This window comes from Gymnoscopelus braueri, assembly GCF_963280865.1.
Source record: "Gymnoscopelus braueri genome assembly, chromosome: 8".
Taxonomy (NCBI): Eukaryota; Metazoa; Chordata; class Actinopteri; order Myctophiformes; family Myctophidae; genus Gymnoscopelus; species Gymnoscopelus braueri.
This window is the reverse complement of record NC_137609.1, coordinates 7,199,277-7,220,776: the sequence shown is the minus strand read 5'-3', so window position 1 is coordinate 7,220,776 and position 21,500 is coordinate 7,199,277. Positions and strand designations below refer to the sequence as shown.

Genomic DNA, 21,500 nt, shown 5'->3' with positions numbered 1-21,500 from the left:
ACTAAGAATCGGGCGAAAAGAGGGATAAAGAATAAGGTTTTGCAGAAGAAAATATTAATGAAAAAAGCTGGAAGCGCCACGACCCGTATGGGTTTATATGACCATATAATCAGAGCTGGTTTAATATGGGAAAAAGGGATGGTGGACTTTTTCTAGGTTCTAGAAAATGCCCTGTTACTCTCAGTCAGTGGTGGAAAAAGTACTCAAATGTTTTACTTAAGTAAAAGTATCAATACTGCAATGTAGAAGTACTTAAAGTCCGGAATAAAAAATGTACATGAGTAAAAGTACAAACGTATTGGTAGCAAAATGTACTTAAAGTACCAAAAGTAAAAGTACTAAAATGTTAATGTATGTTTTATAATGTCATTATTTATATCTGCAAAGTAACTAGTAACTAAAGTTTTCAAATAATTGTAGTGGAGTAAAAGTACAATATTTGCCTCTGAGATGTAGTGGAGTACAAGTAAAAGTATAGACAATTGGAAATACTCCATTATTACAAGTAAAAGTACCTCAGTACTTGAGTAAATGTACTTAGTTGCTTTACACCACTGCTCTCAGTTAATGATAAACAAAGTGAACGACAGAAACCAACAACGGAATTTAAGACTCAGTTAACGAATACGTTGTTTATGACCACGTATCAACAAACACTGAGATTACACCAGATCAATGTGATGAAAGGGAAGGGGATGTGATAAAGGAAAGCAGTCTCTCAGTCTAAACCTACAGGCGCTCAGGGTGGCGAGAAACCAACGTCTAACCCAGTTATAAACCAGAGAAGAACCGGAGCTAGCGGGAAAACTGGATTAACCCATTAAGACCGGGAACGCCAGCTGTGTCACGTTTAGATTTTTTGGGGCTATTAAAAAAATTGCAGATATACAAGCTCATAGCGCGGCACCGAGTGCCGCGCTACGAGCTTGTAGATCTGCTATTTCTTTTAAAAATGTGTGCTAATCTTTGAATATATATATTTTTTTAAAGCGAACATTTGTAACTCAAATATTTGCTTCTGGGGGATTCTACAGATCTCTTCTAAATCCTAACAGTTGCTATAATCAGTGGTCCTCAAACTTTTTCATGTCAAGGACCCCCAAAATGATATGTATTTGGCCGCGGACCCCCATCTGAAAATATTTTGTTCCAGGGACCCCCAGAAGCAAAGATTTGAGTTTAAAAAGTTCGCTTAAAATAAAAATTCAAAGATTTGCAAAGATTTTCAAGATTTTCCAAAAATAGCAGATCTACAAGCTCATAGTGCTCATAGGACTCGGTGCCGCGCTATGAGCTTGTATATCTGCTATTTTTTGAATAGCCAAAGTATGAAATAATGGATAAAGTGGTTACACGGATGCGTTCCCGGTCTTAAAGGGTTAAATTACGGTACGGGGCTCTATTGGGAAATAATTCAAAAGCCACAGATGCAGTATGACCCAGGAAAACAACTAGGTTTGCAAAACCAAGCTGCTGTCGAACTTTTTAATACCCACAGATAGCGGAGGATCAGCTTACAACCATTGGTTCTCAAAGTAAAGTCCGGGGACCCCCCTGAGGTTATTGAGGGGGTTCCACGGGGGTCCCACAACAAAATGAGGAACAGTTTAATGACTTTAACCCTATTTTATACTCGGACTATTTGAAAATAGCCGATCTACAAGCTCTCAACGCGTATAGCCTTAGTAAGATCTGCTTTTCTCAAAACATTTTGTAAAATCACGATTTTTTTTTAACAATTTTGAATTGTTTGTAAAAGATTTAACAACCCGTATCTTCTCTTATGGGGGTCACTGACACAACATCTTTTTGAGATGGGCGTCCGCGGCCAACACCACATATCAACTTGACATGAAAACGTTTGAGAAACCCTTATTTGAAAATAGCCGATCTACAAGCTCACAACGCGTAGCCACGCAACGTGTTGAGAGCTCTGCTTTTCTCAAAACATTTAGTAAAATCTAGAAGAAAATGGTGAATCGTGAAACAATTTTGAATCGTTTTGGAAAATAATTTAACAACCCATATCTTCTCTTATGGGGGTCACGTACACAAAATCTTTTTCAGATGGGGGTCCGCGCGGCCAAAACCACATATCAACTTGACGTGAAAAGGTTTGAGAAACCCCTTATTTGAAACCCTATTTGAAGCCGATCTACAAGCTCACAACGCGTAGCCACGGGACACGTTGAGAGCTTAGTAGATCTGCTTTTCTCAAAACATCTTGTAAAATCTCGAAAAGAATTGGTGAACAATTTTGAATCGGTTTGGAAACAAATTTAACAACCCATATCTTCTCTTATGGGGGTTGCCGACACAAAATCTCTTTCAGATGGGGGTCCGCGCGGCCAAAACCACATATCAACTTGACGTGAAAACGTTTGGGAGAAACCCCTGGGCTTACAGCAGCAGACTCTATGTCTCTGTGCTGGGGCTGACCCTCCAATCTCACTGGTACACATAATACACAGAACGAGAAGGCCTGCCATACAACAGTAAACTGGGCCATTACCGCCATATGTGCGGATAAAGAGTATATTAGAGAGGGAGATCATATGACACATCTCACAGGAATATTATATGTATTCTCCTCAAAGAATAGACGTATCTGGAGGGAGTTCGCATGAGAAGCGGGGTTAATTATGAGACCCAGGATGATAGGGCTGTGCTCAGATGAAGAGCCCAGACAGCCTGCTATACAACAGACAGAGTGAGAGAGAGAGAACAGCTTGCTATAGAACAGACAGAGGGAGAGAGAGAACAGCCTGCTATACAACAGACAGAGAAGGAGAGAGAGAGAGAGACAGGAAAAAGAATGGAACGAATTACAAAGACGGAAAAGGCGAGAACACGTATTTTTTCTCTGCAAGGATTCCTATTGAAACTCTGCCAAAAGAAAACATGTCGACAACAAGGACACTCAAATGTGACCTATGGGCTGACGGATTGATAGTAATGATGAACACAAAAAAAAGAAGGAAAGAAAACGCTCAGGCCTCATCATAAATCTTTGAAAAAGGAGCTGGCACATTGTTATTATTTGGCAAAGCGTTGTAAACTATAGATGAAAGGGATGAGTGGGCAAGCTATCTTAGAGAAAACGGTGACGCCACAAAAAAGTGGTTATTACTGTACAAACAAGTTCAAGAATGAACTGGTGGGCCGCCAGGATTATATAAAAAAATGGGCTCCCAAATAATTGGCAAAACAATAAGATCACATTTATAGTATAGCATTAATATGAAACAATTAATGTAATTAATGTTTAACTTCATGTTATATTAGTGCCATCGATCCAAGCCGGAATACAATAGATTAATTGGCCGTTAAAATAAACACGCTCTGAAAATGCACACGGCCCACCCACCTGACCACTTATAACAGTTAAGTGGTCAGGTGGGTGGGCCCGCGAACCACTTTTCAAGATTTTCCCAAGTGGGCCTTGATCCAGGTTCGGGAACCACTGCTATAGATGATGGGGATGAGTGGGCAAGATTCCCTCTCAACCAGTGTTTTCCGGGGACCACCGGTGGTCCTTGAGGGGGTTCCAGGTGGTCCCCGGCTAAACGATGGAGAGTTGGCAACCAAATGGACCCTTATAGATCTTTAACTCTTGAGAGTGTAAAATTAAACCAAATGGACCCTTATAGATCTTTAACTCTTGAGAGCGTAAAATAAAACCAAATGGACCCTTACGGGTCCATTTGGTTTTATTTTACGCTCTCAAGAGTTAAATTATTGTTAAACATCTGCATTACTTAATTTACAAGAAGTAACACAATTAGATTATGTAGAAGAATTGTTATTTTGATCAACGTTTGCCTGTTATCTCTCCTATGGTACTAACATCAATACAGCATGGATGGATTGACACAATCTTATCCAACGATAACAAAATATTCTAAGTCTTTGGGTCTGAGAGTCTAAATCTCATCAAACGGTGGATCCGTGGCTTAAATGCCCAATAAATAATGGACCTTGATATGAAAAGGGTTGAAACCCACTGGATTAGAGAAAACGGTGACACCACAAAAAAAAAGTGGTTATTACAAACACACAAGTTGAAGAATGAGAGCGATAATTCACGTAGAAGACAGATACAGTGTGCAGAAAGAAGACAGTGAATATTGGAAAGCCGTCTATGTGAGGCTACAGAGAGAGAGAGAGAGAGAGAGAGAGAGAGAGAGAGAGAGAGAGCTTGAGGCGAGCACGGCTCATAATTTGTCATCAATGGAACGAAAAGCCAATAATTGTGACTGGCGGCTGTCAGGAAGAAGAGGCATTGTCCAGCCAGCCATAACAACACAATGGAAGCGGAGCCGACGGACGGTATGGAAATTGTGTTGAAGGAAATAGTCGTTATTTACGGCCCGACGCATCAGCACAAAGTAGCGCTGACTGAAGCCTGATTTATTCTCAGGTTGTGAGTCGGTGTCACGCTGCACGGAAAACTAGCTTATGTGTACAAGCTTAGCTTACGTCACAGTGGTTCCCAAACGCGGGGTTGGGACCCCCAGAGGGATCCCCAAATTATTTTGGGGGGTCCCCAGATGATTAGCTTAATGTGCAACATTGTTTTCTCACTCAAGAGCAAACAAACCAACATATACACAAGTATATACAGGGTATCTGCACATTTTAAAGTGACAATTTAATGACTTTTAAGACCTTTTTAATACCAAATTGGCCAAATTGTCAAATATTACGCAAGAAAGAGGCAAACATTGAGAAAAAAGCCGATCTATAAGCTCACAACGCCTCGCAGTCCACTGATAAATATTGTGAAAAAAAGCCGATTTATAAGCTCACAACGCCTCGCAGTGCGAGGCATCGTGAGCTTGTAGATCGGCTATTTTCACAATATTTATCAGTGGAACCAATTCAAACTAAATGTAATACCTATAATTCCAAGTGCTTGTCAGGGTGGGGGGTCCCCAGTTCAAATATGATTATTTTGGGGGGTATGTTCAAAGATTTGCACAATTTATCAAATATTTTCTCAAAAATAGCAGATCAACAAACTCGTAGCTATGAGCTTGTAGATCTGCTTAAAAGGATTACAGCTGAAGCTCTCACCAGTTGCTGCTCCCGCTTTGACGTGTAGCCCCCCCCCCACCCCCCCTTTATTTTAGTTTTATTGCCTCTTGTTTAGGGCCTCTTGTTTTTAACCTTTTATTGTTTTAACCTTTTAAACTTTACTTTATTTTCTCTCATGTGAGCAATTTCGGTAGTCTGTGTTTCTAAGTGTTGTGTTGTTTTTTCATGTTTGTTCTTTATGTGAACGTGTAACTTAATCTGCCTCTTGGCCAGTTAGTTCATCCTTGCAAAAAAAGAGATGTAGGTCTCTATGCTTTTACTGGTTAAATAAAGGTTATTCATCATCGTCTGTGTCGGGTGGAAACCTCATAAATCCAAAACTGTTACTAAATTCAAATTCGAAAGTATCAAAAGTAGCAGATCTACAAGCTCGAAACGTGTCGCTTCGCGCCACGTTTCGAGCTTGTAGATCTGCTACTTTCGATGCTTTTGTATGATGCTGTAGTATGATCAAGAATTTTCCCAAAAAACACAAGAGGTTAGAATATGGAGATAAGAGGTTTCTGCTCGACAGAAACGATAAATCAGGCTTGGAGGGAGAGTTCCTTTCATCTCCTGGCGGCCGTGGTGAGAGTGAGTTTGACTCATACATACCACACCAAAACCCACACATACCACACCAAAACCCCACCAAAACCCCCGCGAGGAAAAGGAAGACCTATTTTCTGTGCCACTACTTTGAGGTATTTTCTTTTTTGTCACTGTATAATTTGGTCGTATAAGTGAAATGCGTCAGTGTATATTTACCTATCCTAACTATTAGGAGCAGTGTGCTATTAATACAGTGCCCCGGGGAGCTGTTAAAGGGTTAAGTGTCTTTGCTCAGGGACACTTCGACACATAGACAGACTGGGCGGACCAGACCCGGGGCGGGGGTCAAACCGGGGACCTTTTTGGATTCCCAGATGATCTGCTCATTCAGCTGTGGCTGTGCCCCCCCCCCCCCCCCCAGACAGAGTAGAAAGTGTGCATACTCCCTCCGACACCTGAACAGTGGTGTAAAGTAACTAAGTACATTTACTGAAGTACTGTACTTGAGAACAATTTTGAGGTATTTTTACTTTAGTGGAGTAAATCCAATTTTCAATACTTTTACTTCTACTTCACTACAACTCTGAGGAAAATATTGTACGTTTACTCCACTACAATTATTTGAACTTATTAGTTACTTTAGATTTTTATTACTAAACATACATTAGCCACTAAAGCTCTATATTTCGGCTATTTGAAAATAGCAGATCTACAAGTTTACAACGATGCGACGCATTGTGACCTTGTAGATCGGCTATTTTCAAAAGATTTTTATACATTTGAAAACTTGTGAAACGGGACATTCTGCATAATGAGTACTTTCTAACTTTTGGTACTTTAAGTACATTTTGATACCAATACTTTTGAATTCCGGACTTTTACTTGTGACAGAGTATTACTACATTGCAGTATTGATACTTTTACTTAAGTAAAAACACTTCACCACTGCACCTGAGGTATACAGAGCGGAAGAGAGAAAACACCCCAACATTTCCTAGGAGTAAACTCATGTACTTACTGGTATTAAAAAAAATCACTGCAGAATAACAGCTGATGGCCTTAAGTCCTAAGAAGATTCTGGCCTAAATCCCTCTCCCTCCCCGCAGCTTGCCAGCAGTACAGAATCCTCTGGTGATTTCCTCTATCTGCTTCAAAAGGGAAACTTTCTCTCCAAACTGCTAGAATATCACTGCTGAAAAATCGTAATCATATGAAATGGAGGGTTGTGGCCCCTAACGCATATCAAACTAGGAGGGGTCCTAGAACTTTAACCACTTAAACCCCCTAGACTTGGTTAAACTGGACCCAACTTCTCCGTACTCGGACCAATTATTTTCCGTCTCTTCAACAAAAATAGCTGATCTACAAGCTCCAATGATGTCCCCCCCTCAGAATATGGATGCTGGGATTTCAGGTGGTTTTAAAAAAATAGGTTGAGAATTCACTGGCGACAGTGACTCAGGAGGTAGAGCGGCCGCTAAGGAACCGCGAGGTTCCCAGTTCGATCCCGGGCTCCCCCAGAAGAGTTAGTGTCGAAGTGTCCTTGAGCAAGATGCCGAACCCCTAATTGCTCCCGATGAGCAGGTTGGTGCCTTGCATGGATTCCTCCGCCATCGGTGTATGAATGTGTGTGTGAATGGGTGAATGTAATGCACAATCATTGTACAATTGTCCAAGTACCTTGGATAAAGACGCTATATAAACGCACCATTCACTGCTAGATCACAGAGAGATGCGAACAGTGGAACGGTCAGGATGTAGGTAGGTAGGAGTCAGGATGTAGGTAGGTAGGAGTCAGGCCAGTCCACTCACAGCAGCTTTAAATAACTGTAGAGTTGTAACAGTGTGATGCGCTCTGGGCCTTCAGAGGGCTGCCTGACCCTCTACTGCAGCAGCTGGTCTGGAGCTTTTGTACTGGACTCACCCCGGGAGACACAGTGTGTGTGTGAGTGTGTGTGTGTGTGTGTGTGTGTGTGTGTGTGTGTGTGTGTGTGTGTGTGTGTGTGTGTGTGTGTGTGTGTGTGTGTGTGTGTGTGTGTGTGTGTGTTACTATTACTATAGGCTACTATATACCAAATGTATAGTAGAATTTGAGAAGTAGACATTGTTTCAGGTTGGTTTTAGCTCCCTGGTGTCACACACAGAAAATAGTAAATGCGCCTATTTTACGCTTCAGGATTAGGGTTAAAAATGTAATTAAAATGGTTTCAATGCGGGCTACTTGGGTACCAAGTGGGCTTGGGCTCGAACTGTGGAAATTATGAGGGTCCCATATGGTTTTCATATGGGCTAACTGGGCATGGGTTGGAACTGGGCGAGCCCATGTCGGGCCCATATGGTTTAGATATGGGCTAACTGGGCATGGGTTGGAACTGGGTGAGCCCATGTCGGGCCCATATAGTTTCGATATGGGCTAACATGAAAAACAGAGTGCCCCAACGAGCTCCGTTCTCCATGTACTCTGTCAAGATCATGACCCTGACATGTGCTGTGGTGTGATGTGTGTTTTCGGCATACATACCCGTAGGAAGGAGTCCAGCGCTCCGTTCTCCATGAACTCGGTGAGGATCATGACGGGACAGGAGGCGGTGATGATGCCCTCCAGGTGGATGATGTTGGGATGGTGGAACTGGCCCATGATGGACGCCTCCGACAGGAAGTCCCGCCTCTGCTTGTCCGTGTAGCCGCCCTTCAGCGTCTTGATGGCCACGTAGTTCTCCTTCTTCCCCGGGATCTTCAGACGGCCCCGGCACACCTCGCCGAACTCTCCTGTTATATAGGAGGGCGCCACGGTTTAATCAAACTACGGGTGTAACGATACAGTAACTGCAACGATGCATCGATTTTAATTTCAACAATCTAAGTACATGATATGTAAACAGCAACATATCGTATCGTTTGACTTTGTATCGCATCGTTTTGCAATGCAAATAATCGATTGTAATGTGATGTGTATCGTATCGCTGTTAAAGTGTGTCGTTACACCCCTAAATCAAACTAATCGATTTCATCAATTATAAAAAAATATAATCAGTAATTGATTTTAACCACGTAAACGCTATATCGTTGACAGGAGTCCCTCAGGGCCCTATACTACTATTCTATTTTTGTTAGCTACATTCAAAATCTTCGCTGAAAATAGCCGATGTTGTGAGCTTATTGATCTGCTATTTTTCTGCGAAAGTCTTCCACCACAATAAGGATGCTGGGGTTTAAGTGGTTAATGAAAAATCATCGCTTAGGGGAGGAAATAGTTAGAAGAGCAGCTCTATAAGCTCGCAGTTTATAGATCCCCTTAGTACATAGGCTATTTTCACAATTTTTGTGCGACTCTGTTACGATAAAGTATACCATAGGACTGAAGTGGTTGATCATACTAATTCATTGATATATAAAAAAAATAAAACAAGTTATCAAAATATAGTGCTTCTGTATTATTGTATTAATCTAAAAAGTAATCCACAGAATAACAGCTAAGAAAATAATGGATAGTTCCTCCTCTCCTCCTGTAACACGCAGACACGGACGTCAAACAGCTGGCTGGGCCTAGAGCCCAGAATTCTATAACATCTCCCCTTTGGTCAAGAGGGGACTCCCCTTTGGCTGAGCGTGAGAGGTTTGACTTACCACGCATGAGAAAAAACATTAAAAAGTTGAAAAATGGAGACGGGAGGTTTCTGCTCCGACAGCAACAATATATACACACACGCTCTCTGATAAGCCATAAATGACGTTTTACGCTTATTAATCAGCACAGTATATACACACAAGTTACACAACTATAATGGAGGCGGAATTCTAATATCTCCAATGGATAAGATTCGGGCATTCCCCTTTTGGGTGAGAGCACTGATGGAAAAAGTACTCACATTTTCTACTTAAGTAAAAGTATCAATACTGCAATATAGATATACTCTGTTACAAGTAAAAGTCCAGAATTAAAAATGTACTTGAGTAAAAGTACAAAAGTATTGGCATAAAATGTACTCAAAGTACCAAAAGTAAAAGTACGAAAATGTTTGGAGATAGCAGATCTACAAGCTCACAACGCGTCGCATCGCGACGCGTTGTGAGCTCGTAGATCTGCTATTTTCAAATAGCCTATGTATAAAATAGGGCTAAGGTGGTTAATGTATGTTTCATAATAATATCATAATTTATATCCGAAAAGTAACTAGTAACTAAAGTTTTGAAATCATTGTAGTGGAGTAAAAGTACAATATTTGCCTCTGAGATGTAGTGGAGTAGAAGTAAAAGTACTGAAAATGGGAAATACTCCAGTAAAGTAAAAAATCCTCAAAAATGTACTTAAAATACAGTACTTGAGTAAATGTACTTAGTTACTTTACACCACTGGGTGAGAGTGAGAGGTTTGATTTTCCCACGCATGAGAGACCTGGGGTTTGCATAAATAATCCAACGCTCCTCTGATAAGCGATAGAATGACGTTTTTCACTCATTATTAATCACTACAACATATACACACGACTACAGAGGGTAACAATACGGGCATGCAGGAGTCGGGGGGGGGGGGTCTGTGTCTCACCAGCGCCGATAACCTCTTCAATCTTGACGCAGGAAACGTCGATTTCCTTGGCAAACTCTCGCACGGCCTCGTTGGGGTCCTCGTAGGTGAAGGGGTCGATGTAGACCTTGACCCCTGAGAGCACAGCCAGAACAAAAAGGATCATGGGAAAGGAAGGGGAAAGAATTGGCATGAGAAACCAGGCTGGCAGGGGCAGAGAGAGGACTGTTGTTGGCTTCCAACACAGAGTGAAGAATCACCATCAAGAAGGGTTTTATTTGTCACTCACTTCATACACTTGACCCATTTTAACCCATTCAATCCGGGAACGCATCTACAAATGTCTTCTAAATCAGCTTAAAACAGCTTTCTGAAAAACGTTATGCTGCTATAATATCAGTGCTTCTCAAACGTTTATCATGTCAAGGAGACCCCCAAAATTATATGTATTTGGCCACGGATCCCCATCTCAAAATATGTTGTTCCAGGAACCCCCAGAAGCACATATTTGAGTTAAAAATGTTCGCTTTAAAAAAATATATAAATATTCAAAGATTTGCACAAATTTTCAAGATTTTCAAAAAATAGCAGATCTACAAGCTCATAGCGCGGCACTCGGTGCCACGCTATGAGCTTGTATATCTGCTATTTTTGAATAGCCAAATTAATCTAAAATGACACAGACGCGTTCCCCGTCCTTAATGGGTTAAGTACAAGCAGAGAATTGTTGGAGGGACCTGTTCCACAGAACAGGTCAGAACACAGTGTTTTCAAGATGTCTTTTAAATTCATTACCTTGGCCAACGAGGTACTGGCTGTTCTTGTCAGCCAGCTCCGGGTCTTTGATTCTGATCTGCCTTCTGTGTGGAGGAGAGAGAGAGGAGAGGAGAGGAGAAGAGAGGAGAGGAGAGGAGAGGAGAGGAGAGGAGAGGAGAGGAGAGGAGAGGAGAGGAGAGGAGAGGAGAGGAGAGGAGAGGAGAGGAGAGGAGAAGAGAGGAGAGGAGAGGGAGAAGGAGAGTGGACGAGAGTAGAGGAGAGGAGAGGAGAGGAGAGGAGAGGAGAGGAGAGGAGAGGAGAGGAGAGGGAGAAGGAGAGTAGACGAGAGGAGAGGAGAGGAGAGGAGAGGAGAGGAGAGGAGAGGAGAGGAGAGGAGAGGAGAGGGAGAAGGAGAAGGAGAAGGAGAAGGAGGAAAATGCTCACATTTAGCTGATGCGATTATCCAGTGCGACTTATACTTATAGTAAGTCGGTGATGGGGAGAATCTGGTTAGGGCTGATATATGAGTATCACTTTGCAACGTCTGGAAAAAGCATAATTTCTTATTAAAAAGGGATATGCTCAGTCACGGAAGACCATCAGCTGACTCAAATTCAAACTTCTGCACAATTTTAATAACAGCAACCCACTTTCCTAGATGTATTTATTTCTTACCGCAGTGCATTTTTCACATGATGCAACACATTCTGGCCCTTCATGCAGAGAAGACCAAGTAAACAACCAAGACTAGACTACAACCGGTGCCAGATGGTTATTTTTTTTGCCCCAATAAAATACCCACCCTGAAGAGTGCTATACCACCAAATTTTTGTCAAAAAGTTTCCAATCAATTTGAAAAAACTGAAAAAAAAAGAAAATGATTTGATTTAAGTTTCTATTTGATAACATTTAACATAATTATATGCAAAAACACAAATAAATACATAAAATGGACTTCCATTTTATTTAACCATTTAACCACAGAAAATAGCAGATCGACAAGCTCACAGCGCTGCGACGCGTTGTGAGATCTGCTATTTTCAGGGAAAGCTTCCCCCACAATCACAGAAAACCGAAAAGACACTAGTATAGATCCCTGAGGGACTCCGGTCAACCATATATAGGGACACATCGTCTGCATAATCACCAATACCGCTAGGTCTTCAAAACAAGTCAAATAATGGCCTAATAAGTATCAGCCAAACAAATATATCTGTCTGGCTCTGAACCAGACAACAGAATGGCTTTTTTGGGCGGCAGATATCCAGGGGAGGGGGGGGGGGGGGGGGTATGGGGGGGCATGATGTCTCCTGTGGGCAAGGGTCCCACGTGCCCCCCCACCACCACACAGGGGGGCTCCAGTCTAATTCGTCTGGCTGCCTGCTGCCCTGTGGCTACTGGAACCAACACTCACCTCATCTCCATACTGTAGCGCTCTCTCTCTCTCTCTCTATCATTCTCTCTCTCTCCCTCTCTCTCTCTCTATCATCCACTCTCTCTCTCTCTCTCTATCATCCACTCTCTCTCTCTCTCTCTCTATCATCCACACTCTCTCTCTCTCTCTCTCTCTCTTATCCTCTCTCTCTCTCCTTCCTTGCACAGCCCCAAAAATAGCCTCTCAGGCCCCGCCCTGTGCCAGTGGCAGATCTGGGCCTGTGCCTCTGCTCCTGGTTGGTGAGCGCGTGCATGTGCCAGGGTGTAACGTGTGCATGTGTGTTGCGTGTCTCTCCTGTGTGTGTGTGTGTGTGTGTGTGTGTTGCACATGTTTGTGTGCGTGTGTGTGCGTGTGTGTTGCTCATGTTCGTGTGCGTGTTGCTCATGTTCATGTTCGTGTGTGTGTGTGTGTGTGTGTGTGTGTGTGTGTGTGTGTGTGTGTGTGTGTGTGTGTGTGTGTGTGTGTGTGTGTGTGTGTTGCTCATGTTCGTGTGCGTGCGTGCGTGTGCGTGTGTGCGTGTGTGTGTGTGTGTCACAAGGTCACAGCTATTGTTCTCCTGTCCTGTGGAAACAGGGTTGGGACGGCCTGCATCCTGTCTCTCTGCCCTCTACCTCTATATGTCTCTCTACCTCTCTCTCTCCCCCTCTACCTCTATGTCTCTCTCCCCCTCTACCTCTATGTCTCTCTACCTCTCCCCCTCCCCCTCTACCTCTATGTCTCTCTACCTCTCTCTCCCCCCTCTACCTCTATGTCTCTCTACCTCTCTCTCTCCCCCTCTACCTCTATGTCTCTCTACCTCTCTCTCTCCCCCTCTACCTCTATGTCTCTCTACCTCTCTCTCTCCCCCTCTACCTCTATGTCTCTACGTATGTCTCTCTCTCTCACCGCCTCTACCTCTATGTCTCTCTCTCTCCGTCTACGCCTTTCTCTCTCTCCCCCTCCCTCCTTCTCTCTCTGTCTGTCTGTCTCCCTCCCTCCCTCTCTCTCTCCCTCCATCTCTCTCTCTCTCTCTCTCCCTCTCTCTCTCTCCCTCCCCCCCCCTCTCTCTCTCTCTCTCTCTCTCCCTCACTTTCTCCCCCGTGGGTACTTGTGGCGACCGGCACTATTTACTGAAACAATGAAGCCTAGAGGAAACAGATCTAATGAGAAGAAATCATTTTAGCTGCGTAAGCAACAAAAACAAAAAGGTCTCATGTACATGGCTTTGTGTCTGAACACCCCCCCCCTCCCACCCTACCCCCCCCCCTCCATTGGCACGGGTTAGGGACTGTACCCCCTCCTCCCTCCATTTGATCTGTACCAGCAATATAAGAACAGACCCCCCCTCCCCAAGCCCCCCTCGCACAGTCGCACGATCCTTCTGCGTTTCCTGTTATTCTCCCACACGTTCTTTCTTTTCCAAATCTATCAGTCTTTTCTCTAGTTCTGTCCTTCTATCAGTCTTTTCTCTGTCCCTCTATCAGTAAATGGTAAATGGTGCATTTATATAGCGCTTTTATCCAAAGCACTTTACATAGATTGTGCATTACATTCACCCATTCACACACACATTCATACACCGATGGCGGAGGAAACCATGCAAGGCACCAACCTGCTCATCAGGGAGCAATTAGGGGTTCAGTGTCTTGCTCAAGGACACTTCGACACTAACTCTGGGGGAGCCCGGGATCGAACTGGAGAGAGAGAGAGTGTCTAGTTCTGTCTATCCTTCTATCAGTCTTTTCTCTAGTTCTGTCTATCCCTCTATCAGTCTTTTCTCTAGTTCTGTCTATCCTTCTATCAGTCTTTTCTCTAGTTCTGTCTGTCCCTCTATCAGTCTAGTCTGTGGTTCTGTGGTTCTCACCGCATGCAGAAAACAGCCAGGCAGATGACGGAGATGAGCAGCAGCGTTCCCACGGCGATGAGCACTCCTGTGATCAACAGCTGGGTGGGAGAGTCGTGTCCTAAGAGAGAGAGAGAGAGAGAGAGAGAGAGAGAGAGAGAGAGAGAGGAGAGAGGAGAGAGGAGAGAGGAGGAGAGGAGAGGAGAGGAGAGGAGAGGAGAGGAGAGGAGAGGAGAGGAGAGGAGAGGAGAGGAGACAGCATTAATGATACATTTCAAGGTTTTTTAAGAGATGACATCAGGAGGTTCACATTGCTGGCAATAAAAGGAAGCACATATAAAAGAATAAAACATATTTCCAGAGTTCAACACCAAGACACTCAGTACAAGGTCAGTACTGAAAGCATGTCAGACTGTAGAGACTTCAGTGCTGTTGTAGACCATTCCAAATTCTTCTTTTTTTTTAAACCTAAAATGCATGAAAGGTTTGAAAGTGTGAAAGATAAATGAAAGATGAATCATTCAAGGCCTCTGGGAAACACAACAAAGACCTGAACTGAGGATGTGTTTCTGGCACGACGGAGCAGCTTCCACAAGTTGAGAGGAGAGGTTCATCTCCTTCTTAAGGACATCAAATAAAATATGCGCCACTGACATGGATTAAATGAAGTGTGCATATAAACATAATCCTCTTTTCTTCAGCCTATCCACTCATAACAACACACCACCGGTACATTCTCCTCTAAGAATGCAGCCGGTCCTTGGGGGGGGTGAGTTTAGAGTGATTAAAGTGATTTTCTTTGGTTTTATTAAGTGTTAAATAGCTCTATATTCCGATAGTAATCGTCGCTGTAGAGTGTTTGTTTGTTCAGTAACAGGAGTCTCCATGTCTCTCCAGCTATCTGGTAAACAGAAAACGCAATTTTCAGGTCAGGATACCAATTTTATCCAATCAGGAGATTAGAACTCAGTCAGGATACAGATTAACCAGTAACTTACCATCAGGCAAGGTGCGGAAGATGGCGGCGGGGCTGAAGCTGCCGTACCCGGCCACGGTGCGCGCTCTGACCTGCACCTCGTACTGGGTGGCCCTGCGGAGGTCCGTCAGGACCACCTGGTTGCTGTCACTCTCCCTGTAGCGACACTGCTCCTCGCTCAGACGCTCCTGATTGGTTGGATACTTTTATTAGTCAGAAAACATAAGCACGTGGTACAGTAAGACATTTTAACCCATTGCCTGCCAAGGACGTACTATATATACACACGTCCTTTCAAATCCAACAAACTTGCCTGCCAAAAGACGTCCTTTAAATAAATAAAAAACGCTAGAGGGCGCTCTGCCCTAACCCATGAATGATGCCTTGACTGCGGGAGGATGATAGAAGCAGAAATGATGACGTCACAAAAAAAGTCACTCCATCCACTCCCATGTTATAAGATTATTTTTGGTGAAAACGAGCCATATTCAACTGCCGATAGCAACAGAATGGACCATCGCGGTACAAATGTTTTTGTTCCGGTGGATAGACGAGACCCCGCCCCCTCCCCCCAGACAGCCTTTGTTTACATCCGCGTCCACGGCTCTCCATGGATCATCAAAATAAGGTACAAACGCTTGGCAGAGGTGGATGAATGAATCAATTAATACCTGGCAGAGAATGTGTTAAAAGCTAAAAAGGATAAGCACAAAAAAGCACCAGAGTTATGCCCGGGACAGACAGACAGACAGACAGACAGACAGACAGACAGACAGACAGACAGACAGACAGACAGACAGACAGACAGACAGACAGACAGACAGACAGACAGACAGACAGACACACGCAGGTCTCATGAATTAATAGCCAGATGCCAAATATAATGCATATAGAATTCACTGTGAACAGAATAACCACTTTAACACTCTGCCGGCTGATTGCGGTTGTACACAATTAATTGCAATAAGACCGGTCAGATTACAGTCAACAAATTGAGATAAACCATGGGGTTTTGCTTCGTTGTCTACAGATTTGGGGGGGGGGGGGGGGGGTAATCCATAACGTGGCTGAAGCCAATTATGTTTCCCGGCCGAGGCATTTGCCATCGGAAAGCTGTCACGGATATAACATGAATGGAAAATAACCTTGAGGACTTGTGACAGTGTGTGAGGACATTTCACCTCCTCTCACACACACACTACCGTAGCTGGTACTGTATCACCGATTACCAATGACTGATATCCTTTTGTCAAAACGTGCAAAGATTTTCTAATCAATTTGAAAAACTTTAAGATTTGATTCAAGGGTCTATTTGAGAACATTTCACTTGTTTTAACCAATTAAATCCGGGGAAGCATCTCTGTCATTTTCGCTTTCTTTGGCTATTCAAAAATAGCAGATATACAAGCTCATAGTGTAGATCTCATTGTATAGACAAGCTATAAAATATGGTCTAAGTGGTTAAAATGATTGTGAGTGACACTATATTGACAAATTATAGCTGGGGACCCCTCTGGTACCCCTCCAAGGACCACTGGGGGTCCCCGGACCCCCCTCCACTTTGAGAACCAAGGAGCTAGAGGACTTGGTATCTCACCTTTTCACAGTATCTGAGCTGGTACTTGAGGATGGTGTAGTGAGGTTGGGTTGGGACGGACCAGTGCAGCGTCAGGCTGCTCTCTGTCGACACGCTCTTCCTGATCACTGACATCAGTGCTGGCACTGCATGCAGATACACAACACATACACACCATTATGGAATCTCACATACAAATACAGGCATTTAGCAAAGTGCGAGCTTGGGTCAGAATTGGGTGGAAAAAATGTTTTATTTTTCTATGTTGTTTAGTTCAAAATGTTGTCTATATATGTTGTATATATCTATCAATACAATTGCATGCGCAGCGGTGGTGTATGGTCGTGTACGGGTCTAAGCGCCGGTGTGGCCACATCCGCAAAAAACAAGCGAACCATCATGGGCTCCGGTGTTGCCAAATCATGTGCGAGAAACAAGCGCCGGTGTTGCCACATCCGTGAAAAACAACAAGCGCCGGTGTTGCAATGAACGTCTACACGCTCTACTGTCTCCGATGTGCGGGCCAGTCTACTAGAAGTGAGGGCAGCGTAGCGGCCAGAACCTCTAGTTGTTTACAATTTTGGATTCAGGACAGGTGTAAGAAAGGGTTATAAATGAACCCCAACCTTAACTAGACACCAGCATAAGGGTCCCAAAAACAGGTCACAAAGAAATGCCACTCGGGTGCAGTGGGACCTATCTCCCCTACTAGACTAGCATGGTGTGTAGTGGTCTAATGATCAGACTCTCTCAGCAGACACTCACCGTTGTGGCTGGTGGTGATGTTGACGTTGTCGCTGGCGGGGGCCTTGCCGCTGTTCTGGGACACGCCGTTGAGCGTCTGGACGGAGAAGGTGTAGGTGGTGTGGGGCAGCAGCCCCCAGATCTCCACGTGGCGCTCCGTGAGGCCGCGCTGCGCCGGCCGGTAGCTCACGCTGTCGCCGCAGGGCGAGCAGGGAGGCCCCGCCCCCTTAGGGGAGGAGGAGGAGGTGGAGGAGGGGGAGGAGGCCCCGGCGCCGCACAGCGAGCAGGCTATGGCGTAGCTCACGTCCGGGCGGCCGCCGTTGTCCAGCGGCTCGTTCCACTCCAGCGTGAGGGTGGAGTCGTTGATCTGAGGCACGATGCTGCGAGGGGCCGATGGTGGTCCTGCACAGAGAGAGACGGACATTAAGGCCAGATTCAGTATCCACAGTAATAACCACAATATAAAAACACTTGGTGGAAAAAGTACTACAATTTTTTACTTAAGTAAAATTATCAATGCTGCAATGTAGAAATACTCTGTTACAAGTAAATGTCCAGAATTCAACATTTACTTGAGTAAAAGTTAAAAAAGTATTGGTATCAAAATGTACTTAAAGTATCAAAAGTAGAAGGTACTCATTATGCAGAATGTCCCATTTCATAAGTTTTCAAACGTATAACAATCTTGAGAACTAGCAGAGCTACAAGCTCACAATGCGACGCATTGTGAGCTCGTAAATCGGCTATTTTCAAATGGCCAAAATGTATATAGGGCTGAAGTGGTTAATGTATGTTCTGTAATAATCGTCAAAGTCTACAAATTAACTAGTAACTAAAGTTTTCAAATAATTGTTGTGGAGAAAAAGTACAATATTTGCCTCTGATATGTAGTGGAGTAGAGGTAAAAGTATTGGAAATTGGAAATACTCAAGTAAAGTACAAATATATAAAAATTGTACTTAAGTAACTGTACTTATAGCTACTTTCCACCACTGCAAACTAGCACAATATAAAAACACTGAGTTAAAGTACAGAAAGTACTGGCATCACTGTGACCTCAGACTAAAGGTTCTATGAAGTGAAGTGAGCGCGTTCAGGTGTCTCTCCGTGTCGTAAAACAGGAAGAGATAAATGACGAGTTACATGCATCCCGACGCATGACTCAAAGCGCTCAATATCCATTTAGGAGGAAGTCAATAGCTCTAAAATAAACGAGCTCCGCCGACTTCCATTCCGGACAAACACACACACACACACACACACGCACACACGCACACACACACACATACTGTCAGACCATATTATAGATGGCTAGCTTTTTACAAAACTACGCCGCAAGAAAGGAGCCCAGCCTTATTGCACATTTTGTCACAATTACAATAAGTGCGTCAAGTACCATAATTTGACACAAGTTTCTAATTTCATGCCATCAATCATCGTCGTGCCGGACGCATTCTGCAAAGGGGGGAGGGGGGATTTCATTTCGGATCAAAACCAGCCCAGTTGATGCCCGTATATTATACCGCCGCGGCTCTGCATGTTATTTGCATATGATACCGCAAAAAGAAAATACATTCTGAAGACATTTTAACCCATTGAGACCGGGAACGCATCTACAAATGTCTTCTAAATCCAAACGTATGTTGCTGTAATATCAGTGGTTCTAAAACTTTGTCATGTCAAGGACCCCAACAATTTCATGTATTTGGTACCATCTCAAAATATTTCGCTCTAGCGACCCCCAGATGCAAAGATTTGAGTAAAAAAATCCCTTTAAAAAATATATATATTCAAATATTTGCACAAAATTTTCAAGATTTTTCAAAAATAGCAGATCTACAAGCTCATGAGCTTGTATATTTGCTATTTTTGAATAGCCAAAAGTATAAAATATGGATAAAGTGGTTACACAGATGCGTTCCCGGTTTGAACGGGTTAATCACACCGAACCGCACCGCTAGTCACCATGAAGGAGGGGCCTTTGGGGCACCAGCACACACACAGTGAAACATACACACAGTAATGCACACACAGTGAAACATACACGGATGCAGAATTGGAGCCGGCACTCCAATTACATGTGTCTGAAAACTGGGAGGAGAGGATAATGATCGGCAGCTGAAAACGTGTAAAAAAAAAGAAAAAGGGGGAGATTGCGATTTGCTCGGAGCCAAGCATAACTTAATGGCAAATGTAACTGAGGGAGTGGAGTGTGTGTGTGTGTGTGTGTGTGTGTGTGTGTGTGTGTGTGTGTGTGTGTGTGTGTGTGTGTGTGTGTGTGTGTGTGTGTGTGTGTGTGAATGAGTTGCTACTTCCGGCCCAAGGAGCTGCCATGCAGTCAGTGAGGCCGGCAGCTGAGACTTCAGAGCCGACAAGAGGCCACAATAGACTCTCACTGGCTTGGAGAGGGCTGTAAAAAAGGGGGGTGGAGGGGTGTGTGAGGGGGAGGGTGTGGGGGGTGGCTTTGACCCACGGAATACCACAATTTAACCACTTTCAACCTGGTGTCAACCTATGTCATTATAGCCGAAAAAACAAATTCACAGAAATGTAGGCATTTGGCAGAAACTATTATCCAGAGCCACTTACTAAGTGTCTTTTTGTACAATCTTTTTGTACACCTCTGTATACTGCCCACCTGTGGTGTCGCTACAAGCAAGGCAGCATCAGACGACTCACAGTGGCCTATAATGACTGTATGCGGCTGCTGCTGAGAGCTCCAAGAAGCTCCAGTGCAAGCCAGATGTTTGTTAGTGTTGGGGTACCCACCTGCTCTGCTGTGTAGGGTATCTACACATCTATGTCAGTAAATGACATCATTGCTGTCATAATTAACCCCTTAGGTAGTTCTGTCAGGTTCCCCTCTAGACTGTGGAACCATTGGCGCACTTGTCTGTATGTTCGAAACTGAACATGTTGGAAATCTTTTTTTATTGTATTTCTTTTTCTGTTATTGTTATGTTTTGTATGGTGTTTTTATTGTGATATGGATCCCCCTTGGGTCTGAAATAAAGATTGAATTGAATTGTCTATTGAACTCTTGTCAATAAACAAGGTAAATATTCACATATTGTACATAGGGTGCAGAAAGAAAGAGACTAGGAGACCAAGTAAACAACATGTTATCAAAATACTTCTGTACATTTGAAACTACAAGACACCAGGTAATCAATTAAACTACGTTGCATCTGTCTAACAGAAAAAGTATAACATAGGGCTTAAAGTACTTAAATAATTATACATTCAGAATCCGACATTTAGGCAGAGTCAGAGGGTTGATTGGACAACCTTTTTTATTTTTTAAACGAATTAACCGTGAGTACAGCTCTATTGAGGATGTCAGAATAAAGACAAAATGGCAACGCAGAGGACATTATTATTTCCTATAACGTGTAAATGCCAGCCAGGGCAGCTTTGACATTCAAACAGGGGGGCTATAAATAAAAATGTGTACAATTGCAAACGAAAAATCCGGACGCAATCATAAACACAATTACAGGAAAAAAATAGGAATGGCCTCTTTGGGCGAGAAGTAATTAAGATAAAAGCGGGTCTAATTAAAGTTATCAGTAATTAGAGAATGTGCTGGATGTTGAACGCCGATGGCTCTCCTCTCCACAGGGTTTTATTGAGAGGAGGAAACAGTCGACAGCAGGAAGCACTGAGTGCCTGGTATTCAAGTACTTGTACTGTACTCAAGTACTGTACTTGATTTTTGAGGCGCTTTTACTTTAGTGTTTCGTTGCTGTCGGGGCAGGGACCTCTTATCTCCATATTTAAACGTTCTGTGTTTTTTCGTAAATTATCGTCCTACTTGATCATACTACAGCGTCACACAAATGCATTAAAAATAGCAGATCTATGAGCTTGTAGATCCAATTGGTTTTGCTTTTTTTTTTTATCCTGAAAAGTAACTATGCTTTTGGACATGAGGTTTCCACCCGACAGAGACTGTTAAAATGTGTGGATACTTTACACCTCTGCTCCAGCTCCACTACATTTCAGGGGCAAATGTACTTTTTTTTACTCCACTACAAT

General features: G+C 43.4%; 1 protein-coding gene across 1 annotated transcript in view; it reads right to left on the bottom strand.

Annotated features, from left to right (window-relative positions):
• LOC308090563 (ephrin type-B receptor 4a-like) overlaps positions 1–21,500 on the bottom strand; it is a 99,454-nt gene that overhangs the window by 15,158 nt on the left and 62,796 nt on the right. The window contains 7 exon segments of the mRNA XM_080435787.1: positions 8,150–8,397; positions 10,175–10,288; positions 10,949–11,013; positions 14,188–14,287; positions 15,165–15,330; positions 16,740–16,864; positions 17,484–17,864. Of these exon segments, the coding sequence (XP_080291913.1) occupies positions 8,150–8,397; positions 10,175–10,288; positions 10,949–11,013; positions 14,188–14,287; positions 15,165–15,330; positions 16,740–16,864; positions 17,484–17,864 (1,199 nt within the window).